This window comes from Protomyctophum bolini (genome assembly GCF_963924005.1).
Source record: "Protomyctophum bolini genome assembly, chromosome: 10".
Classification (NCBI taxonomy): Eukaryota; Metazoa; Chordata; class Actinopteri; order Myctophiformes; family Myctophidae; genus Protomyctophum; species Protomyctophum bolini.
In genome coordinates, this window is record NC_137871.1 from 45,332,381 (window position 1) to 45,355,627 (window position 23,247).

Sequence of the window (23,247 nt, forward strand, 5' to 3'; positions counted from 1 at the left end):
GCTGTACAGCAGTGGTGCTCAACCTTTTTTAACCAAGTACCACCACCAATATGTCCAGCATTAATGTTAAAATACAATGTTAATATTCACCTATATCACACAGGAGGCAAATGTATTACTTTTCCACAGATGTGAGCTACAATTATGCTACAATCGTGCTGTGCAAAACTGGCACTTTAACACACTCTCTCTCTCACTCTCTCTCACACACACACACACACACACACACATTTCGATTTCTTTATTTGAATCCACAAATTACAATTAATTTTACAAGGAAACAAATATAACGGGGTTGACAGTTCATGTTCACTTAAGGATACACATGGCACCTCCTTCTCCACACAGACAAACTGCCTATAACAGACGAGACAGAACAGTATTTGGCAAGTTGTTTGGCTTTGCTTTTTGTCATGCCAGCTATTCTTAGGCCACTCATGGTCAGTTTATGCACATGGCCCAGGCTTCCGAATATCAGTATGGCAAATCTACAACGATACCCCAAGTTTGTTATGCTTCCAAGTAATGGTTGATACTTAGAATATTTATCTTGGAATGCCTGGTCCATGTACAAATCAAAGACACAGCCCACCTCCAGAATCAGGACCTCCTTGTGTCTGGTGTCAACAAAGACAACATCAGGTGTATTCGGGATGTTAGCAAAGACATCGCATGCACAGCTAAACCAATCTGGTAACACTCTTGAGTGTTTATACATTGCTGCACTAGATGGCACATGCTTTCGAACTGCATCAGACACTAGGTCAACAATCCGGTCGTGGCGAGCAATATATACGTTTTTGTATGCACTACATCCATTTGTTATGTGTGCAATGGATTCTAGGTGTTGTTCAGAATCATGATGGTTTATACAGAGTGGAGTGTGGGTGTCGGGATACCAGATTGACAGATTGTACTTGGTTGGTAATACTTGTAGTCTTGCTTTGATGGTAAATTTTAAAACATCCTCCCCAATAGCAGCATTTTTGTACATCGAATGTGAAACAGAGTGATCAGCTGAATCAACACAGGCCAACTTTCCCTGCAGTCGAAGGCCACGCCAATGTTCTTTGGCTTCAGTCTGTTTCGTGCTAAGCAGAACCCTTCAGTCTGTTCTGTGCTAAGCAGAACCCTTCAGTCTGTTCGGTGCTAAACAGAACCCTTCTTGCCGTGTCTTCCTGTAGTCTAGTGTCCGCTCCCTGGTGGGTGAGGGTAGCCTTCACTACCACGCTGGAGTCTGTAATTAATCCATCAGAGATGGAGGCACATTTTCGTTGTTTTCTGCCCATTTTAGCTGGACTCCTGTCCGATGGCAAAGGTCGTTGAGATCTGGCCAATCAGACCAGACCCTGAAGCCCTTGGCTTGTGAGTCCAGTTTCCCAGAGTCTTTCCTCCTAAAGCCTAGGAAGTTATTCTGGACTGCAGCAGCCAGGGGTACCTTCCTCCTGCGCAGGTCCAGTAGGAGTGATGCCCTGGCCATTTCTCTGACGGTGCCATCATCATTATTGAGCATGTGCAGTAGGTGGCTCAGCCGTGTTGCTGCATAAGTCCACTCTACATTTGGGACCCCCAGCCCACACACACACACACACACACACACACACACACGCACACAGTGAGAAGTTGAGTTATTTTTTAATTTTTTTTAAGACGATGTATAAAGTATTATTTCATTTTGTTAATCAGAGACTGCTATTACAGTCTATCGCCACAAGATGGCCCCTTTCGCTATTGTAATGTATGGTCAGTCATGTTGGCCTGTCTTGTCCCTCTCTGCCTACCGTGCAACGTAAACGTATGTTTTCTCATGCCAAGAGAGAGAATCTAAATATATTTTTGTATTTTTTGCAATGTCTCATTTCAAGTTTTCAAATATATAAAATTATTTTGAAAATAGCAGATCTACAAGCTCACACTACATCGCGCCGGCTATTTTAAAATGGCCAAATTGTGTATAGGACTGAAGTTGTTAATTAAGCAATAAGCCACGAGAGGTCTCAGGTTACCGGGTATTTTACACTGGCTGGGGGCGTAGGCAGACCCCACGCGCAGCCAGTGTAAAATACCCGGTAAGCTGTGGGGCCTCGAGTGGCTTATTGCTTTTCTAAAACGGTTACAAACGTATAGCAATATTAACCTAATAAAACTATTGCATTCACAAAAGTACGCTTTGCGCCACCAGAGCGAGCGAGCCAGAGCCACAACACTTCCTTGTTTTGCTCAAGGAAGCTCTGAGAAGGAAGGGAAGTGGTCACGTGACACCCATGACACTTTCATGGACACTTTCATGGGAGCCAAACTCACACCGGAAGTGCAATGAATACATGGCAGTGAATGGAGCCGGCTGGACCAGCTCATAACAAACACTATTTATGAACAATTGAGACCTTTTGTAAAGTAATCACTTCTGGAAAATAACAGAAGACATAATTATCACAGGTTGTTTTCTAATCACTTACTTTTCGATGTGCACAGAGTGCACAGTATATAATTTTATCTGAGGATCTAAACAGCAGCAGGTGTCGTTTCTGGCTCCGAAGTATCGCGATATTTGGCTGCCAGACAGGAAACGGTGGGAAGTCTCGCGATACTTGGTGCGTTCAGAAATGTACTTTGTACTTTATGGTATCTCTATTTTTATAGAGATACCAGGTCCATACCCCTGTAAATATTACAGTGTACACATCGAATAACAGCACAGCAGACAATAATGTGTTACATTAATGTCTTCTGGTATTTTCCAGAAGTGATTACTTTACAAAAGGTCTCAATTGTTCATAAATAATGTTTGTTCATGAGCTGGTCACTGAGCTCTCATTGACTCCAGTGTTCATGAGCTGGTCACTGAGCTCTCATTGACTCCAGTGTTCATGAGCTGGTCACTGAGCTCTCATTGACTCCAGTGTTCATGAGCTGGTCACTGAGCTCTCATTGACTCCAGTGTTCATGAGCTGGTCACTGAGCTCTCATTGACTCCAGTGTTCATGAGCTGGTCACTGAGCTCTCATTGACTCCAGTGTTCATGAGCTGGTCACTATGAGCTCTCATTGACTCCAGTGTTCATGAGCTGGTCACTATGAGCTCTCATTGACTCCAGTGTTCATGAGCTGGTCACTGAGCTCTCATTGACTCCAGTGTTCATGAGCTGGTCACTATGAGCTCTCATTAACTCCAGTGTTCATGAGCTGGTCAGTGAGCTCTCATTGACTCCAGTGTTCATGAGCTGGTCACTATGAGCTCTCATTGACTCCAGTGTTCATGAGCTGGTCAGTGAGCTCTCATTGACTCCAGTGTTCATGAGCTCGTCACTGAGCTCTCATTGACTCCAGTGTTCATGAGCTGGTCACTGAGCTCTCATTGACTCCAGTGTTCATGAGCTGGTCACTGAGCTCTCATTGACTCCAGTGTTCATGAGCTGGTCACTGAGCTCTCATTGACTCCAGTGCATTCTGCCAAACTTCCGGGTAGTTTGGCTCCCATGAAAGTGTCATGGCGCAGCACAGTCACGTGACCACTTCACTTCCTTCTCAGAGCTTCCTTCGTTTTGCTCGGCAAGTAGCCTATAGCTAAATTCCAATACCCAAAATCTCGGCCACTCGCTCACTCCCACTCGGTCACTCAGGGTCATTCCAGCGTGACCCGGAAATGGTTAACGTTCCGATTGTTAAAGTGCTCCATCGAGGAGGAGAGTGGAGTCGAGTGGAGGAGCCGAGTGGGCTCTCCGAGACCGCATAGAGCGAGTGTACATCAGGTGCAGCTCGGTGGGGTATTTTGTCTCCTCATAGAGCGAGTGTACATCAGGTGCAGCTCGGTGGGGTATGTTGTCTCCTCATAGAGCGAGTGTACATCAGGTGCAGCTCGGTGGGGTGTGTTGTCTCCTCATAGAGCGAGTGTACATCAGGTGCAGCTCGGTGGGGTATTTTGTCTCCTCGCGGCTGATTTCCGCATCACGTGTACACATATATATATATATATATATATATATATATATATAAATTAGGCCGGCTATATTGTGCGCACCTCAAAAGCTATAGTTAATTTATCTCTGTGCATGCCTGAATGCACAGACTGACAGACTGCTATGAATGACGGTGACAAAAATGTATTTATTTATACGTGGACTGAACTGAATATGTAAGTCAGAGAGACTAAACCTAATTCCTGTTATAGTGTCCGTTATTTGCAAAGACCGTCGGAGGAGGACTGACTGTCAGGATGGGGGTGGGGATTTATACCTGTGCGCATCCTGGCGCTTATTCACTATTTCAGGAATAAATAGCCTTGTTGCACATGTTACCAATACATACACATTGGCCTCGGTTACATGCACAAGATGATAAATTGTCTATTCTGTAGACTGTACGGCTCTGTTCGGAGTTCCAGTGATCCAGCTGTGTGACACTGTATTGTTCCACCACTTTTGCTTTGGCAATGTAAACGTATGTTTTCCCATGCCAATAAAGCCCTTTGAATTGAATTGAATTGATACACGTCATTAGTGATCGTGGAATGTGCCGTCGCTTTGAAATGACAGCGTAGTAGGTTCCGATTCTAGAGGAGAATTCGACCACCACTCTGTCCTCGCATCGACTCCTCTCCTCCTCGCTGGGGGCGGAGCTAAGGAGCGAGTGGAGGACGCGAGGAGAGTGAGCGAGTGTGAAAGTTGCGGTATTGGAATTTAGCTGTAGTGACGGGAGAATAGCGCTTGATGTATTTACGGGGCTGCCTGGAGCCACACATTCACAGTCATATGAGCCGGGTGGTGCTTAGACGCCCGCACGGCATGTGTTTGTAAAGCAATCAAGCGCTCCCCTTCCCCAGTTCAGCTACAAGGCTGCAGGATGATACAAAGTGATTGAAGGAGTGGGTTATCGTTGGAATTTACACCGGTCACGTGACGGTAACCAGCCAATCAGAATGAAGTATTACTACCCGTTTTAGAATGTGTGTTTTATTTACTTCTACTCCACTACATCTCAGAGGCAAATATTGTATTTGTACGCCACTAGATTTATTTGCAAACTTTAGTTACTTTGGAGATTTCAGAGCGTCTGATAAATGCTTAAATTGTAACTTGACTGCCATGCGTTTCTCTCCACAGTGACGTACCTCCCACCACGAGGCAGAGGCATCCGCGTGGAGATGTTCCCAGACTACCGCTCTGTTCCTGAAGCCGTCACCAGCATCCTGTGGAAGCGCGGACGCAGCTTGGTAGCGGACTGGGATCTGGGTCATAGTCTGGATTACTACGGGACGTATAGAGACCGCTCCACACTGGACCCACACACCGGACGGCTGGTCATCCACAACATGACCGCAGAAGACATCGGGCTGTATTCTGTGGAGATCAACGGCAGACAAAACTACAAGACTTACCTGCTTAAAGAGATGAGTAAGTATGACTCACAGACTCATTCTGTCTCCTCAACAGAGAGAGTCCCACATCCAGAGCTATCCATCGTGACACCATGTGACTCATTCTGTCTCCTCAACAGAGAGAGTCCCACATCCAGAGCTATCCATCGTGACACCATGTGACTCATTCTGTCTCCTCAACAGAGAGAGTCCCACATCCAGAGCTATCCATCGTGACACCATGTGACTCATTCTGTCTCCTCAACAGAGAGAGTCCCACATCCAGAGCTATCCATCGTGACACCATGTGACTCATTCTGTCTCCTCAACAGAGAGAGTCCCACGTCCAGAGCTATCCATCGTGACACCATGTGACTCATTCTGTCTCCTCAACAGAGAGAGTCCCACATCCAGAGCTATCCATCGTGACACCATGTGACTCATTCTGTCTCCACAACAGAGAGAGTCCCACATCCAGAGCTATCCATCGTGACACCATGTGACTCATTCTGTCTCCTCAACAGAGAGAGTCCCACATCCAGAGCTATCCATCGTGACACCATGTGACTCATTCTGTCTCCTCAACAGAGAGAGTCCCACATCCAGAGCTATCCATCGTGACACCATGTGACTCCAACTCCAGCAGCTGCACGCTGCACTGCAGCGTATTGGGAGACGTCAAGTCAGAGTCGGGCGAGGTCGTCTATCGGTGGAGGTTCCACGGAGAGAAATGGACTCCACCCAAACCCAACGAGACCAGGATCTACAGCGATGAGGAATGGATCGGACCCGACTCCCGGACGGTGACGATCAGCAACGACGAGGAAGGGAGAAAAGTTAAAAGAATATCCTGTGCGATAAAGAACCCGTTCAGTGTGGAGCAGAGCGAGGCTGTAGACAACCCGCTTTACAGAGGTGCGTAGTTTACTGATTGTGTGTGTGTGTGTGTGTGTGTGTGTGTGTGTGTGTGTGTGTGTGTGTGTGTGTGTGTGTGTGTGTGTGTGTGTGTGTGTGTGTGTGTGTGTGTGTGTGTGTGTGTGTGTGTGTGTGTGTGTGTGTGTGTGTGTGTGCGCGTGTTCAGATGCTTGGACTTAAAATGAACCCTGGATAATAAGGCAAAGCCTTCCATACGTTCCCCCTATTGAGTGAAACATTATCAATTATTGAAATAAAAATAATGTTTTAGTTGTTTTAAATGTTAGATTTTAGTTAATGTATTAACACACTTTGGGCGGGAACCCCTTTTGGTAACAAAAATAGCAGATCTACATAGCGCGAGTGGCGCGCTATGAGCTTGTAGGTCTGCTATTTTTTGAAAAAATTAAGAACGACTGACATAGAAACATAGCTTTTTCAGAAAACTGTCAGGATGTAGAAGACATTTTTAGAATCTGATCTCAGGTCAGAATGGAAAACTGTCAGGATGTAGAAGACATGTTTAGAATCTGATCTCAGGTCAGAATGGAAAACTGTCAGGATGTAGAAGACATGTTTAGAATCTGATCTCAGGTCAGAATGGAAAACTGTCAGGATGCAGAAGACATGTTTAGAATCTGATCTCAGGTCAGAATGGTAAACTGTCAGGATGCAGAAGACATGTTTAGAATCTGATCTCAGGTCAGAATGGTAAACTGTCAGGATGCAGAAGACATGTTTAGAATCTGATCTCAGGTCAGAATGGTAAACTGTCAGGATGCAGAAGACATGTTTAGAATCTGATCTCAGGTCAGAATGGTAAACTGTCAGGATGCAGAAGACATGTTTAGAATCTGATCTCAGGTCAGAATGGTAAACTGTCAGGATGCAGAAGACATGTTTAGAATCTGATCTCAGGTCAGAATGGGGTTAAAGCTGTAGGACATACTGGTCCTTAATATAGTGGTTGTTGTCCATCCATCTTCAACCGCTTATCCATAATCGGGTCACGGGGGCAACAGCTCCACCAGACATTCCTCTCCAGAGCAACATTAGTGACTTCCTCCTGGGGGATCCCCAGACGTTCCAAGGCCAGTGAGTCCATGTGTTTCCTCCATCTGGTCCTTGGTCCAGAGCTCTGCACGGATCCAAAAAAACAAAAACAAAATGAATCTCTGTCATTTTACCGCTTCCGAAAACATTTCTAAAGAGGAAAACTGAACAGGAAACGTAGTCTTTCTTAGTCACAGACCGTAACTTAACAGCAATTTACAATTTAGGCATTTAGCAGACGCTCTTAATCCAGAGCGATTTAACATTAAGCAAGAACAAAACGGCATCATAGATCACATAAAATCACATAAAAAGCATTTATCATGAAACATGCGTAAGCTAAGAACGTAACAGTGGAATATCTATATAATGAAACTATATACATATAAACTATACATATATACTATACTATGCTATACATATGTACTATGACGTGCTATGGCTACATACAATGCAATTCTAGTGCTGTCTACATGACATGCATAACAGTGTGTGTCTATGGTCGAGAGAGAGAGAGAGAGAGAGAGAGCCCGTTTACCTCCACGGGTAGGAGCAGGGCCCCGGGCCCCCCCTGCCCCGCCGGGCCCCCCCTGCCCCAGGAGCAGGTACAACTGTACCCGTTACCCCCTTGCCGTTGTTAAATGACAGGACACACATTGTCCAGGGGTTTACATCATGTTGTTAAATGACAGGACACACATTGACCAGGGGTTTACATCATGTTGTTAAATGACAGGACACACATTGTCCAGGGGTTTACATCATGTTGTTAAATGACAGGACACACATTGTCCAGGGGTTTACATCATGTTGTTAAATGACAGGACACACATTGTCCAGGGGTTTACATCATGTTGTTAAATGACAGGACACACATTGTCCAGGGGTTTACATCATGTTGTTAAATGACAGGACACACATTGTCCAGGGGTTTACATCATGTTGTTAAATGACAGGACACACATTGTCCAGGGGTTTACATCATGTTGTTAAATGACAGGACACACATTGACCAGGGGTTTACATCATGTTGTTAAATGACAGGACACACATTGTCCAGGGGTTTACATCATGTTGTTAAATGACAGCACACACATTGTCCAGGGGTTTACATACATGTTGTTAAATGACAGGACACACATTGTCCAGGGGTTTACATCATGTTGTTAAATGACAGGACACACATTGTCCAGGGGTTTACATCATGTTGTTAAATGACAGGACACACATTGTCCAGGGGTTTACATCATGTTGTTAAATGACAGGACACACATTGTCCAGGGGTTTACATCATGTTGTTAAATGACAGGACACACATTGTCCAGGGGTTTACATCATGTTGTTAAATGACAGGACACACATTGTCCAGGGGTTTACATCATGTTGTTAAATGACAGGACACACATTGTCCAGGGGTTTACATCATGTTGTTAAATGACAGGACACACATTGATCAGGGGTTTACATCATGTTGTTAAATGACAGGACACACATTGTCCAGGGGTTTACATCATGTTGTTAAATGACAGGACACACATTGTCCAGGGGTTTACATCATGTTGTTAAATGACAGGACACACATTGCTCAGGGGTTTACATCATGTTGTTAAATGACAGGAGGACACACATTGTCCAGGGGTTTACATCATGTTGTTAAATGACAGGACACACATTGTCCAGGGGTTTACATCATGTTGTTAAATGACAGGACACACATTGTCCAGGGGTTTACATCATGTTGTTAAATGACAGGACACACATTGTCCAGGGGTTTACATCATGTTGTTAAATGACAGGACACACATTGTCCAGGGGTTTACATCATGTTGTTAAATGACAGGACACACATTGTCCAGGGGTTTACATCATGTTGTTAAATGACAGGACACACATTGTCCAGGGGTTTACATCATGTTGTTAAATGACAGGACACACATTGTCCAGGGGTTTACATCATGTTGTTAAATGACAGCACACGGGACACAGTACAACCCTTGTTTACTAGTCCCCGGAAGTCTGATGCATGCAAAGCATGCTGGGCCTTGTAGTCCATCGCATACATAGCCCTACTGCCTACACATCATGTCTCCTCCCATTTGCCAGCCATGCCAGTGGTTATCAAAGTGCGGTCCGGGGACCCCCGGGCAGTCCTTGAGGGGTTGCTAGGGGGGACTATCATTATTGAATCCTATTGGCTGGGCTTCAAACAGCCATAACTCCAGTTTGCAGCATGCTAAAGGTCCCAAACCTGGTGGCTGGCCGTACGGACTTCCACTTTCATAAAACTATAATTCCTACTTCCGGTTTGTCTGATTGACTTGAAACTCCTCCCACAACTCTATGAGGGGGGGTGGAGCTAGATGGTGCAACCAGGACGTGGATCTGTTCACTTCCTGTTTTACTAGGAAGCATTCGCAGGGGAATTAAAAAAATGTTCAGAGATTTTCTTTTATATTTATGTTTTATTTTTCTGTCTTTCAGCTCCTAAAGGACCAACAGCCAGAGGCAGACCAGGGCTTATTGTTACTGTCTCCATGTACGCAGTAGCACTGGCAGCTTTATACGGGAACAAGCCACCTTGTGAGTCTTTAATTTATTTTTAACTAGATTTATTTACAATCTAAATCCATCCATCTGTGTCATTATGTGAAGACGAGAATGATCCTATAGTGTCTCCTCACTGACCAATCACTGTCTCACATCTCACTGACCAATCACTGCCTCACATCTCTCTCACTGACCAATCACTGTCTCTCATCTCACTGACCAATCACTGCCTCACATTTCAGCTTTGACAGAAGAAGACAAGAAAAGACGACGCAGAGCCGCCAAACTGAGAGGTGTGTGTGTGTGTGTGTGTGTGTGTGTGTGTGTGTGTGTGTGTGTGTGTGTGTGTGTGTGTGTGTGTGTGTGTGTGTGTGTGTGTGTGTGTGTGTGTGTGTGTGTGTGTGTGTGTGTGTGTGTGTGTGTGTGTGTGTGTGTGTGTGTGTGTGTGTGTGGAGAGAGAGACAAGGCTGTTAAACATAGAATTGCTTTGTTCGCTACAGGTCTGTTGAGGAGAACACCAGGATATCGTCACATCACTGACTATGAAAAGCTTCTTCAACGCAACATGAACAGCACATATCTGAGTGTAGATTTGGGCACACAGTCTGAGGTCGTGTTTGAAAACGTCTTCGCTCCGCTCTACAATGTAGACATCGAAAGAACAGACATCCACAGCCATCATGAGGCCAGACAGATGGAGATGAAGAAGGCAAGAGAGGAAATCCAACTGGGTCAGATGTTCAAAGACCTTTCTGGACGAATCATAAGAACAGTGCTGACCGTTGGCTGTGCAGGGATTGGGAAAACGATCCTCGTACACAAATTTATGTTCGACTGGGCCAAGAAATGTTTCCCCCAAGACCTACACCTCGTGTTCCCGCTCAAGTTCCGCCAGTTAAATATGCTCAAGGGACAGAAGTTTACTTTGGCACAGCTAATTCACAGCTGCATCAAGGAAACCAGATTCATCGAGGAAGACGTTCTTAATCATATCTTCACTAAAGTGCAGAAGTCAGGAGACTACAGCAACAGCCCCTTCAAAGTCATGTTTGTTCTGGATGGTTATGATGAAAATAATTTCAAGTTTGATTTCAGCACAAAAATTGGCCTCATGAATGTCAACAACTCTTACCCAGTGGAAGATCTCCTTTTAAACCTCATCAAGGGAGAGCTCCTCCCCTCTGCTCGCATCTGGATAACCTCGCGACCTGTAGCAGCCAATCAGATCCCTAAGGAGTTTGTAAACAGGATGACCGAAGTACGAGGGTTCATCAGCGATGACCAGAAGAAGGAGTTCTTCGAGAAGACGTTCAGTGATGAGAACCAGGCCAGATCAATCCTCTCACAGATCAAAGAATCAAAGATCCTCCTCACCATGTGTGAAATCCCAGTCTTCTGTTGGATCCTTGCTACCGTTGTGAAGGACATGGTGAAGAACATGGGGGCGACATTCAGGCTGCCCAAAACCCTGGTTGAGCTGTTCTGCCACTTCCTGATGGGTGAGATACAGCGGGAGAATCCTGCGCAAGGCGAGGCAGACAGAGTGAAGCTCATAAAGGATGCAGGGAAAGTTCTTCTGAAGCTGGGCAAGCTGGCGTTTCACCAACTGGTCAAAGGCAACATCATTTTCTACGAGGAGGACCTGGAAGCGTGTGGTCTTGATGTGAACGTGGACTTGAAGAACTTGGGCTTTTGCACAAAGTTCTTCAAAGAAGACGGTTTTTTCTTCCACAAAACGGTCTACTGCTTCGTTCATCTGAGCATCCAGGAGTTTCTGGCTGCAGTCTACCTGTCCCACTGTTTCACTCAGAGGAACACGGAGGTCCTGAATACATTCCTGGGAGATGATGGTGACAACAGTGACTGTTCCCTGTCTGACTTCCTGAAGGCTGCTATAAAGAAAACCCTGAAGAGTGAGAGTGGACAACTGGACCTCTTTGTCCGCTTCCTACATGGTCTCTCACTGCAGTCCAACCAGAGTCTGTTAGGAGACCTGCTGGGTCAGACAGAGAACAGTCCAGAGGAGATCCAGAGAGTCATCGACAACCTGAAGGAGATGAATGATCGCCGTGCCTCTCCTGACAGATGTATCAACATCTTCCACTGTCTGATGGAGATGAACGACCCGTCAGTCAGTCGGGGGATCCAACAGTACCTGGAGTCAGAGAACAGCTCAGGGAAGGAACTCTCTGTGCCCCAGTGTTCAGCTCTGGCCTCCATGCTGCAGATGTCAGAGGAGGTTCTGGAGGAGTTGGACCTGCAGAAATACAACGCGTCAAAGGAGGGGCGACTGAGACTGGTCCCAGCTGTGAAGAACTGCAAAACAGCCAGGTTAGTAATGTGAATGTTAACATGTTAGATCACTATATACTTAATTCATTCAGAGAGAGAGAGAGAGAGAGAGAGAATTCAAGTGTGTTTAGTATATTTAGTGATATCAGGGTGATTTTGCCATGGCATGCGGTCGTACAGACTGTTCATCTGTTGACAGAACATTTCTTCACTTCACTGCCATAGAGTGGAACAACAGCAGCGAGTTGGGATCGTTTTAATTATTTAATGTTTGTATTACAATCAAATGACAACAGTGGAAAGTAATGTGTGTGTAATGTGTAAGTATGTGTTACTCACTGCCGCTATTTGCTTAGTTAGAAAAGTATCCACACACACACACACACACACACACACACACACACACACACACACACACACACACACACACACACACACATTTCAGACAGCTCCACAGGGAACCTCCTTGACAGTGAACATGGTCTGTTCTGTTTAGATCATCTCTGATTTTACATTTAATCTGTAATTACAGACTTGTTGACTGTGGCCTCGGAGAGGAACACGTTGAAGTTGTGGCTTCAGCTCTCAGCTCCAATCCGTCCCATTTGAGAGAACTGGACCTGAGTGGAAACGGCTTGAAGGATTCTGGACTGGATCTCATCTGTGCTGCACTGAAGAGCCCAAACTGTTGTCTGGAGACTCTCAGGTTAGATTAATTTAACATTTTTATTTGTATTTGGTTAAGTAAAGTTCTGTTATAGTAAGTGATTATAATGTAGTTATGATGGTGGTAGTATTTGAAGAGTGTGGATGAGGTTAATATCATGGTAACTCACACTGACCATAATATTGATAAGATACAGTGACTAATGTATGTAGTCTTTATGCTGAGATACCACATTTAAAACCTAAACACCTCTGAGTGGTTCAATGTGTTATGTTGTCAGAGTGTCATCCCCTAGTATTGAATGATATTTATATTAACTATTTTGCTGCCATCTACGTTTATAAACGTAGCGAGGCTAACGGTGCCTAATGGTGCTAACTACGCGTATGTGCGGAGACAACCGTATACTCCATATATGAAAGCGTAGTAGCTTAGGGCAGGAACCCCTTTTGGTGTTTTAACCCATTTTGGGCGGGAACCCCTTTTGGTGTTTTAACCCATTTTGGGCGGGAACCCCTTTTGGTGTTTTAACTAAGCATTATGTTATACTTTAGCTATTGAAAAATAGCAGATCTACAAGCTCATAGTGCGCCGAGTGGCGCGCCACCCAGTGGCGCGCTACGAGCTTGTAGGTCTGCTATTTTTTTTAAAATCGTGAATGCAACACAAATCTTTGAATATATAAATTCTTTCAGAAGACGTTTTTTTTTATTTTGACGTCAGGCCTAAATGGGTTAAACATTATGTTATAATTTAGCTGTTGAAAAATAGCAGATCTACAAGCTCACAGCGCGCCACCGAGTGGCTTGCTATGAGCTTGTAGGTCTGCTATTTTTGAAAAATCGTTAAAATGTGGCGCAAATCATTGAATATATATTTCAGAGGAAATATTTCTAACTAAAATATTTGCTTCTGGGGGGTCCCTGGAACTACATATTTTCAGATGGGGGTCCGTGGCCCTATAGAGAGAATGCTGGGCGTCCTTGACATGAAAAAGTTTGAGCACCACTGACATAGAAACATACTGTAGGTTTTTCAGAAAAGGGTTAGGGTTAGGGTTAGGTATTATTAGACAAAGTTCAACTGAATAAAAACAAAAGCTGCAGTAAAACATGTATATATAAAAACCCAGACTATTTTATTATCAGAATTAGCTCACCCTCCCTTGGACTCGAAATACAATTAGCTCACCCTCCCTCTGACTTAGAACATGCCATTGTGATTCACATTGAATGTGATTCACATGCAATAAGAGAGAATGTGAATCACATTCTCTCTCTCTCTCTCTCTCTCTCTCTCTCATCTGGTTGTATTCTTCATTTAGACTGGAGAACTGCTTCTTGACAGAGAGATGCTGTGAAGTTCTGGCCTCAGCTCTAACTTCTAATCCCTCCCTCCATCTGAGAGAATTGGACCTGAGTCTCAACATGGTGAATGAGTCAGGAATGAAGATGCTGCTCTCTGCTGGGCTGGAGAATCTCAAGTGAGTAGACCCTGTTGTGGGGCCCGGTTTACAGCAGAACCCTTTACTATGTGTGGGTAATGTTTGTGGGGCATCACCACTATTTTACTAGTTTCAGACATGTGATGATTGATGCATTGTTGTTCTACTTCCTACAGAGTGAAACACTGTAGTGTCAGCTAGTGGAGACGTTGTGTTAGACAGTCAGACATTGATGCATTGTTGTTCTACTTCCTACAGAGTGACACATGGTGGAGAAGATCGGTTCAATCCTCATCTCATTCAAGGACGTGAGTATCTCTCACTATTGACATCTTATACAGAGTTTTTTAACACCTACTGTATAGTTTGGTAGACTTCAGGGCTGCAGTTGTAACATTGTTGGCTGGGTTTGCTTTCACATTGTAGTTTGTCAAGCACGCAGTCTGGCGTGCACACAGTGCATCTTCAGGCGTGTGCGTGTTGGTCAAACAAGGATTTCATACTCCTTAGTGACACGTTGCAGACAACTACAGCCTTGGCTGAGAGATAAAGCCAGTCAATAGAAATATGTTGGAGATCGGAATGACAGAAACACTCACTCACGTGTTCTCACTCACATATTTGAACGTGGGCCAGATATGGTAGGCCTGAGGCCTATATTGCTAGGCCTGAGGCCTACCATACCGGCCTGACCGCTCAATAAAAGAATGCTGAATTAACTCGCTTGTTTTGGTAACTTTGACTTTGCACAATAGCCTCCCATTTAACCTCCTTGTTAAGAGAGACTGGGTGCAAGCGTGTGTGTGTGTGTGTGTGTGTGTGTGTGTGTGTGCGCACATGTGGGTGTGTACTTATGCGCCTGTTTGTGTGTGTGTGTGTGTGTGTGTGAGAGAGAGACTGGGTGCTAAAGCACACGCAAACACACACGCAAACACACGTGTGTGTGTGAGCGAGACTGGGTGCAAACGCGCACATGTGTGTGAGAGACACTGGGTGTGTGTGTGTGTGTGTGTGTGTGTGTGTGTGTGCGTGCACGCATGCGGGTGTGTGTGCGCACGCATTCGGGTGTGTGTGTGTGTGCTTGTGTGAGAGAGACTGGGTGCAAGTGCGTGTGTGCGTGCGCGCGCATGGGTGTGTGTACGGCTGTACGCACATGCGGGTGTGTGTGGGTGTGTACTTACGCGCATGTTTGTGTGTGTGTGCGCGCGTGTGTGTGTGAGATAGGGATGCTCCGATAACGTTTTTGGGGGCCGATCCCGATCACCGATCTTTTTTTAAAAGATCGGCCGATTCCGATCCCGATCCCGATATATATATTTTTTTACTTATAAAAAAACCTGGCAACCCGCGCCCGCGGTCATTTTCCGCTAGCCTGAGCGGAGCTCCCTAGCCTGCTGGAGGAGCTCCCATCATCCCATGCACCCTCGAGAGAAAAAAAAAGGAAAATAAATGCAGCCTTGAGCCTACCAAATATGTTGTGGTCTTGTGGAGCTGCTTGATCACCTCCTCCCCTAACCTGACGCTGCCAGATGAGGGCGGTATTGGGGAAACATATTCCCCAACACAACACTCATCTGGGATCTCTGACGGAGTTGAGCCCTGAGTCAGATCTGCTTCGTACCGAACCAATCAGCGTGAGCTAAGGGCGGGATATGTGCGAAACCGGATGTGAAGCTATATAGACACGTCAATATGATTGGTTGTGTTTGCACGCCCACACGGTGATAGACAGACGCTCCCATCCAATCATCTACCATGTATCTTGAAAAAAAGGAACAGCCCCGTCATCGAATTTGCTTCCGCGATCCCAGATCCAAATAAGCTGTGAAACAAATTTGTGTAGCAAGCTTTTTGGATCTGGCAGCGTCAGGTTACTCCTCCCCCTCTTTTCCCCAAAAAGCCAATCCCAATTAATCCAAAAGTAGTGTGATTCTGTGTGCCTCAGCCTAATTACTAACGGATAAACTATCAGTCTTATCCGAAATCTGTCAAACTTTGTCAACTCAACACGTGTTGACAACGCATTGTAAACAGAAACAGAAGCTGTGTGTCACACCAAAAGTGGTCACTTATAGAATTCTGTAGCCTACATTAGAATCATCACGCGATCCTCACCCCTACACAGCTGCAGTGACGGATTAACCCCTCTCAAGGCCATGGCGCTTCACCAAATCAAAAGGCCCTACAGATTCAGCCAATTCATTAATTCACTAATATGCATGCGTTTGTTTAGCGCATATCCACTACTGCCTGCGCTGCTGCCGTACTGGGCACAGCCTTTTCAACTTCAGTCTCTGCTAAACTATTATGTAAGGACTAGGAGATTACTTTATGGTTATTAATACAGTCATCAGTGTTTCCTGCAGGAAAAAGCTTTGGCATGGTGCTGGGGGGGGGGGGGGGGGGCTTCTGGCGCGCGGCCTCTGGCCGCGCGTCGAATAATTTGATTTATTAATTCATTCATTTGATTCATAAATTAATAAGATTAATAAAGTAAGATTCATTTGTATTATTGCTCTTGTAATGCTATTGGAGACACTGGGGGGACACTAGGGGACACTGGGCAGGCACTGGGGAGGCACTGGGAAGACACTGGGGAGGCACTGAGGAGGCACTGGAGAGACACTGCGGAGGCACTGGAGAGACACTGGGGAGGCACTGAGGAGGCACTGGAGAGACACTGGGGAGGCACTAGGGAGACACTAGGGAGGCACTGGAGAGACACTGGGGAGGCACTCAGGGGAAAACTGGGGAGGCACTGGGGAGACACTGGGGAGGCACTGGGGAGACACTGGGGAGACACTAGGGAGGCACTGGAGAGACACTGGGGAGGCACTAGGGAGACACTGGGGAGGCACTGGAGAGACACTGGGGAGGCACTAGGGAGACACTAGGGAGGCACTGGAGAGACACTGGGGAGGCACTCAGGGGAAAACTGGGGAGGCACTGGGGAGACACTGGGGAGACACTGGGGAGGCACTGGGGAGACACTGGAGAGGCACTGGGGAGACACTGGGGAGGCACTGGAGAGACACTGGGGAGGCACTGGGGAGGCACTGGAGAGACACTGGGGAGACACTGGGGAGGCACTGGGGAGACACTGGGGAGACACTGGGGAGGCACTGGGGAGACACTGGGGAGGCACTGGAGAGACACTGGGGAGGCACTAGGGAGACACTAGGGAGGCACTGGAGAGACACTGGGGAGACACTGGGGAGGCACTCAGGGGAAAACTGGGGAGGCACTGGGGAGACACTGGGGAGGCACTCAGGGGCAAACTGGGGAGGCATTCAGGGAGACACTGTGGGGAGGCACTGGGGAGGCACTGAGGGGACACTGGGGAGGCACTGGGAAGACACTGGGGAGGCACTGAGGGGACACTGGGGAGGCACTGCAGGCACTGGGGAGGCACTCAGGGGGACACTGGAGGGCACTGCATGGGCAGACACTGGGGTGGCACTTGGGGAGGTACTGGACATTTCATATCACACACACACCATGATTCACTAGCCCCCTTTTTTTTTTTTTTTAAGCTTGGCATGGCGCGATTTATTTCAAGCATGGCGCAGCGCCATGCCAACAACATTGTGCAGGAAACCCTAACAAGAAACATGCATGGCAATGATGAGATGGGGAGGAAACGATGCTGTTTCATGTATTTTCTTATAGCCTACGCCCTACTGTATTCAACAGCTGATTGGTGGACCACGCATATCATACCTTCCTGTGGGTGCAACGTCACTGAAAACTTTCATAATAGCAATTCAATTAATTTACTCACGAGTGCTGAAATCGTGAAATGGAGGATGTAAGAACACACTTTTGTTGCATTAGAGCAGGGTAAATATGAAGTTTTGCGCCACGGTCTTGTGTTTATATTCCTTGTACATAGGCTGTATGTTGTCGTAACAACACACGTTGTGTGTCTGAGTGAGGGGGCCTTCGATTGAACAAAGGGGGCTTCTGACTGTGTCGCTTACTCGCCTCCCCTCTGTCAGAGGAGGAAGCGACGCGCAGCCGTCGGGAACGCCCCCAAACCGACTGCCCCCCCGCCCTCACGAAAACCGTGAAATGCATAGGCTCATCTTACTGGCTGGCTGCAACATGCACATTTCTAAGAAAGTTGTGTCAGGCCAGGGCACACTACTTGTCTAACAATTTGGATTATAGTTAGCACTTAGCTCCCTTTGCTAACTACTGGACTGGAGATGATGAGCTCTCTCCCTTTCTCTCCGTCTCCCTCCCTCGCTGGGGTGAAGACGTGCGTGCTCTTTCTCGCTCTCTCTCTCTCTTTTCTCTCTCTCTCCCCCCTCCCTCCCTGGGGTGTGTGTGTGTGTGTGGGGGGGGGGGGTATTCGTTGCGCTGCCAGTGCTATACTTCTCCATTAAGCGGTGCAGAACCGAGAAAGTGACACATTATTTTTGGATGTAAACGGCGCAGATTTTTTCTTTGGAGATCGGTTTCGCGGATCGGTGGATTTTGCACGGCCGATCCGATCGATCGGTGATCGGCCACCGATCGATCGGCAACGCGCGCGTGTGTGTGTGTGTGTGTGTGTGTGTGTGTGTGTGTGTGTGTGTGTGTGTGTGAGTGAATGATGTACTTAATGGTTACTGTGTGTTTTCTCATCAGATTCCCAGCGTCTCTCACTGGACACAAACACAGCACACTGTGACCTCACTCTGTCTGAGGACAACAGGAAGGTCACATGGGTGGAGGGACGACGTCATCAGTATCCTGATCACCCAGAGAGGTTTGATGGACACTGGCCTCAGGTCCTGACTGCAGAGAGTGTGAGCGAACGCTGCTACTCTGAGGTAGAGTGCAGTGGAGGGGTTCTTATAGCAGGGACTGACAGAAGAATCAGCAGGAAAGGAGCTGTTGCTGACTGTATGCTTGGATACAATGGCATGTCATGGAGTCTGGAGTGTGGTGGTGACAGTTACTGTGTCAGACACAATGAGGAGGAGACTTTCCTCTTTGTCGGTCCCTCTAGACGCTCCATCAGAGCAGCAGCGGATGCTGACCCTGAGGTCAGGGAGGTCGGGGTCTGCAGAGTAGGAGTGTATGTGGACCGTCCCGCTGGGACTCTGTCCTTCTATGACGTGTCCTCAGAGGACACTCTGACCCACCTGCACACCTTCCAGACCACGTCCACTGAACCCCTCTGCGTTGGGTTCGGGTTGTGGTCGTATGGCTCCTCAGTGTTTCTGTGTGAGCAGAGATAGAGTCTCGATGTGAGCGAGGGTCACATCAGGTCGCCATGGTTACTCCACATGTCTGAGTGAGTCCAGGTTGTCATGGTTACCACCGTCTCCAGTACGCCTGACATCATGGACTCCATATTTGGTCATGAGTGACTCATCATGACATCATGGTGACATCACGCTGATGATGTATATAAGAAGCACAGTGACAATCTGTCAATCAAACCTTGATGGGCTAAAGACCCCAAGATAGGGTTTGACCTCTGACCTCCACATTGATAGTGTTTGACCTCCGACCCCAGATTGATAGTGTTTGACCTCCGACCCCAGATTGATAGTGTTTGACCTCTGACCCCAGATTGATAGTGTTTGACCCCTGACCCCAGATTGATAGGGTTTGACCTCCGACCTCCACATTGATAGGGTTTGACCTCTGACCCCAGATTGATAGGGTTTGACCCCTGACCTCCAGCTGAACATATTGTGTTCCAGTAGAATAGTTTCTGTCTCTGTGTGTGTGCACGTGTGTACGCACGCCTACGTCTCTGTGTGTGCACGTGTGTACGCACGCCTACGTCTCTCTGTGTGTGCACGTGTGTACGCACGCCTACGTCTCTGTGTGTGTGCACGTGTGTACGCACGCCTACGTCTCTGTGTGTGTGTGCACGTGTGTACGCACGCCTACGTCTCTGTGTGTGCACGTGTGTACGCACGCCTACGTCTCTGTGTGTGCACGTGTGTACGCACGCCTACGTCTCTGTGTGTGTGCACGTGTGTACGCACGCCTACGTCTCTCTGTGTGTGCACGTGTGTACGCACGCCTACGTCTCTCTGTGTGTGCACGTGTGTACGCACGCCTACGTCTCTGTGTGTGTGCACGTGTGTACGCACGCCTACGTCTCTGTGTGTGTGCACGTGTGTACGCACGCCTACGTCTCTGTGTGTGTGTGCACGTGTGTACGCACGCCTACGTCTCTCTGTGTGTGTGTGCACGTGTGTACGCACGCCTACGTCTCTGTGTGTGTGCACGTGTGTACGCACGTCTACGTCTCTGTGTGTGTGAGCGGACCAGAATTCCGCTCTTCGCTCTCGGCGGCTTTTGTTCCGCTCGTCATTCGCTCGTGTTCATCCCCCCCCCCCCCCCCCCCCACGCATTTCCAAAATGCTTATTGTAGGCTACCCATCGTCGCACAATATGTGTCCAAATCTAAAAGTGAAAATGAGTTCCCATGATGTATACGATGATAAGAGCGCCCCTCACTTCACACGGGTGTGATTTTTACTGAAGGCCTGTGAACAGATGTTCCTGTTACAGGCTGGGCCAAAGGTGTATTTTATTGTATGGTGTATTTTAATTCATGATGTATTTTAATTCATGGTGTATTTTATTTTAAAGTCACCGTACCAACTTTGTGGTGTTCTAAAACATGTTACTGTAAATGGCTCAGTGCCTAAATGATAAAACATGTTACTGTAAATGTCTCAGTGCCTAAATGATAAAACATGTTACTGTAAATGGCTCAGTGCCTAAATGATAAAACATGTTACTGTAAATGGCTCAGTGCCTAAATGATAAAACATGTTACTGTGAATGTCTCAGTGCCTAAATGATAAAACATGTTACTGTGAATGTCTCAGTGCCTAAATGATAAAACATGTTACTGTAAATGGCTCAGTGGATTCATTGCTCAGTGCCTAAATGATAAAACATGTTACTGTAAATGTCTCAGTGCCTAAATGATAAAACATGTTACTGCTCAGCGGATTCATTGCTCAGTGCCTAAATGATAAACTGTGAATTTAATAAACGGATTGTTGAAAGTCTGTCGTGGTTCTGTTGTGTATTAATTATTGTGTATTAATTATAGTGTTGTCACATGGCGGTTTGGCCAAATGCGGGTGGTACCCATGTCTCTCTAGGTCGTCCTCAGACGAGCCCTCCATCGTCGTTTCCAGTCCTCCCGGTTCTCCGTACATCCGGCCAGTTCGTTGGTACTTTGCACTCCTGCATCGCTCTTGAGTACATCCACGTATGTTAGCGCGGGGCGTCCTCGTGATCGATGCCCGTGTGTTGGTTCCCAGAGCACCAGTTTGCTGGCTGGCAGTTCTTGATGCCTCTGGCAGTGTCCTGCTAGTCTCATTATCCTGGCTGCTATTGTCTGGCTCACCCCTTGGTAATCCCTCATACAGTGTCATGTTAGTGACATGTACAGTCTTGCTGATGTTAAGTACTGCACGCAGCATTCTGGTGTAGCACCCGTCAAGGGACTTCTGCAGGGTTGGCTTCAGAGTCCAGCATTCACTGCCGTGTAGGAGAACAGACTCCACTGTTGCGTAGAAGAAGCTGAGTTTGATTTGTCGGGGGAGATTGGAGTTCCAAACACTGTTCATGCCATTCAGGGCCCTCCAGGGCAACATGTGGGTGGTCCCAATGTGGTCCGGGGACCCCTTGAGGGGGTTCCAGGTGGTCCCCATGTGGTCCGGGGACCCCCAGGGGTCCTTGAGGGGGTTCCAGGTGGTCTCCCATGCATGCAGCTAAATGATGGGGAGCTGGTAACCAAATGTATTAAAATCTAAAATCCACTTTTAAAAACCAAAAACAGAGTAAAAAGCACCATTAGTTCATAGAGAGAGAGACAGATATTGCACAACAGTCTTTATAGCAGCATAATTATCTAAAAAAGGTTAGGGGATATATTATAATATTATATAATATTGCACTTGTTCAAAAGTCTTCCAGGTGCCCGTTCGTACGGTCTTCGTTTCTCCTCCGCTTTAGATGGTCCTTGGTATGATGATGTCACACGCATGCCCTCTATTGGCATAAACATGTCATTGCAATCCCTTTTCATCCTGTTTTTTTAATTCTGAAATTTCATGCTGAAAATAGCCGATCTGCAAGCCCACAACGCGGCGCAGCGCGACGCGTTGTGCGCTTGTAGATCGGCTATTTCCGTTCGGCTATTTCCGTTCGGCTATATTGTCATATTGACGGCATCAAGGCCCGCCAAAACACATTTCAGTCGACTAAATCAACTGTAGATTTAGTCGACTAAAATCGTATGATGACTAAAATGTGACTAAAACCATTCAAGAGACTATATAATTATGACTAAGAGTAAAATCACAGTTTGCTGCCAAAAACAACACTGATCAGAATCAGAATCGTTTTATTGAATAAAACTTAGAATGGAATAAAACTTGCATGCATAATTATGTAGGCCTACTATATAAGCTAATTGTATGAATCACCTTCAGTTATTTATCTTTCTATTCCTCACAAAAAAACATGGCATATTCTGGATATCGTTTGAATGGCGATTTGCCAAAACAAAAAGTATTGTTTTTGGCAACAGGCTTATTATTGGTGACCCTCGGCTGCACCGGCTATCAATGTCGGCTATATAACAATTATTTAAAGAGCTTTTAAGCGTCGCACGAAGCCAACTCTTGTCGTGACAAATCATGACCAAAAACACAACATTTTGGACCAAACAAAGAATTAGAAAGTATAGAAAAAAAACGGCAGGTTACAAGACTTTTTTTTTTTTTCCTTTTGTTTTTTCTTCTTTGTAATTATTTGTTTGGTCCAAAATATTGTTTTTCATATAATCAATTATGTCGATTGGTTCGATTAACGTGTGCACCCCTACAGCAAATAAAGCAGTCTCGTGTATGAATTATGGTACAAACCAAAACTAAGAACATATCGTCTTATTAAAAATAATTATGGCCCTGATCCTTATGTTACACAAAATATATCTGAA

At 46.3% G+C, this 23,247-nt stretch overlaps 1 protein-coding gene across 1 annotated transcript in view; it reads left to right on the forward strand.

The window, feature by feature from the left end:
• The window catches only part of LOC308322728 (uncharacterized protein), a 31,525-nt gene extending 10,221 nt beyond the window's left edge, over positions 1–21,304 (forward strand). Inside the window, exons 4-12 of the mRNA XM_080774135.1 lie at positions 5,102–5,392; positions 5,944–6,270; positions 9,805–9,903; positions 10,113–10,163; positions 10,371–12,201; positions 12,695–12,868; positions 14,154–14,312; positions 14,532–14,581; positions 18,906–21,304. Coding sequence (XP_080630261.1) covers positions 5,102–5,392; positions 5,944–6,270; positions 9,805–9,903; positions 10,113–10,163; positions 10,371–12,201; positions 12,695–12,868; positions 14,154–14,312; positions 14,532–14,581; positions 18,906–19,501 — 3,578 coding nt within the window. The 3' untranslated portion in view covers positions 19,502–21,304. The remainder of the gene's footprint in view (positions 1–5,101; positions 5,393–5,943; positions 6,271–9,804; positions 9,904–10,112; positions 10,164–10,370; positions 12,202–12,694; positions 12,869–14,153; positions 14,313–14,531; positions 14,582–18,905) is intronic.
• Positions 21,305–23,247: the final 1,943 nt, after the last annotated feature.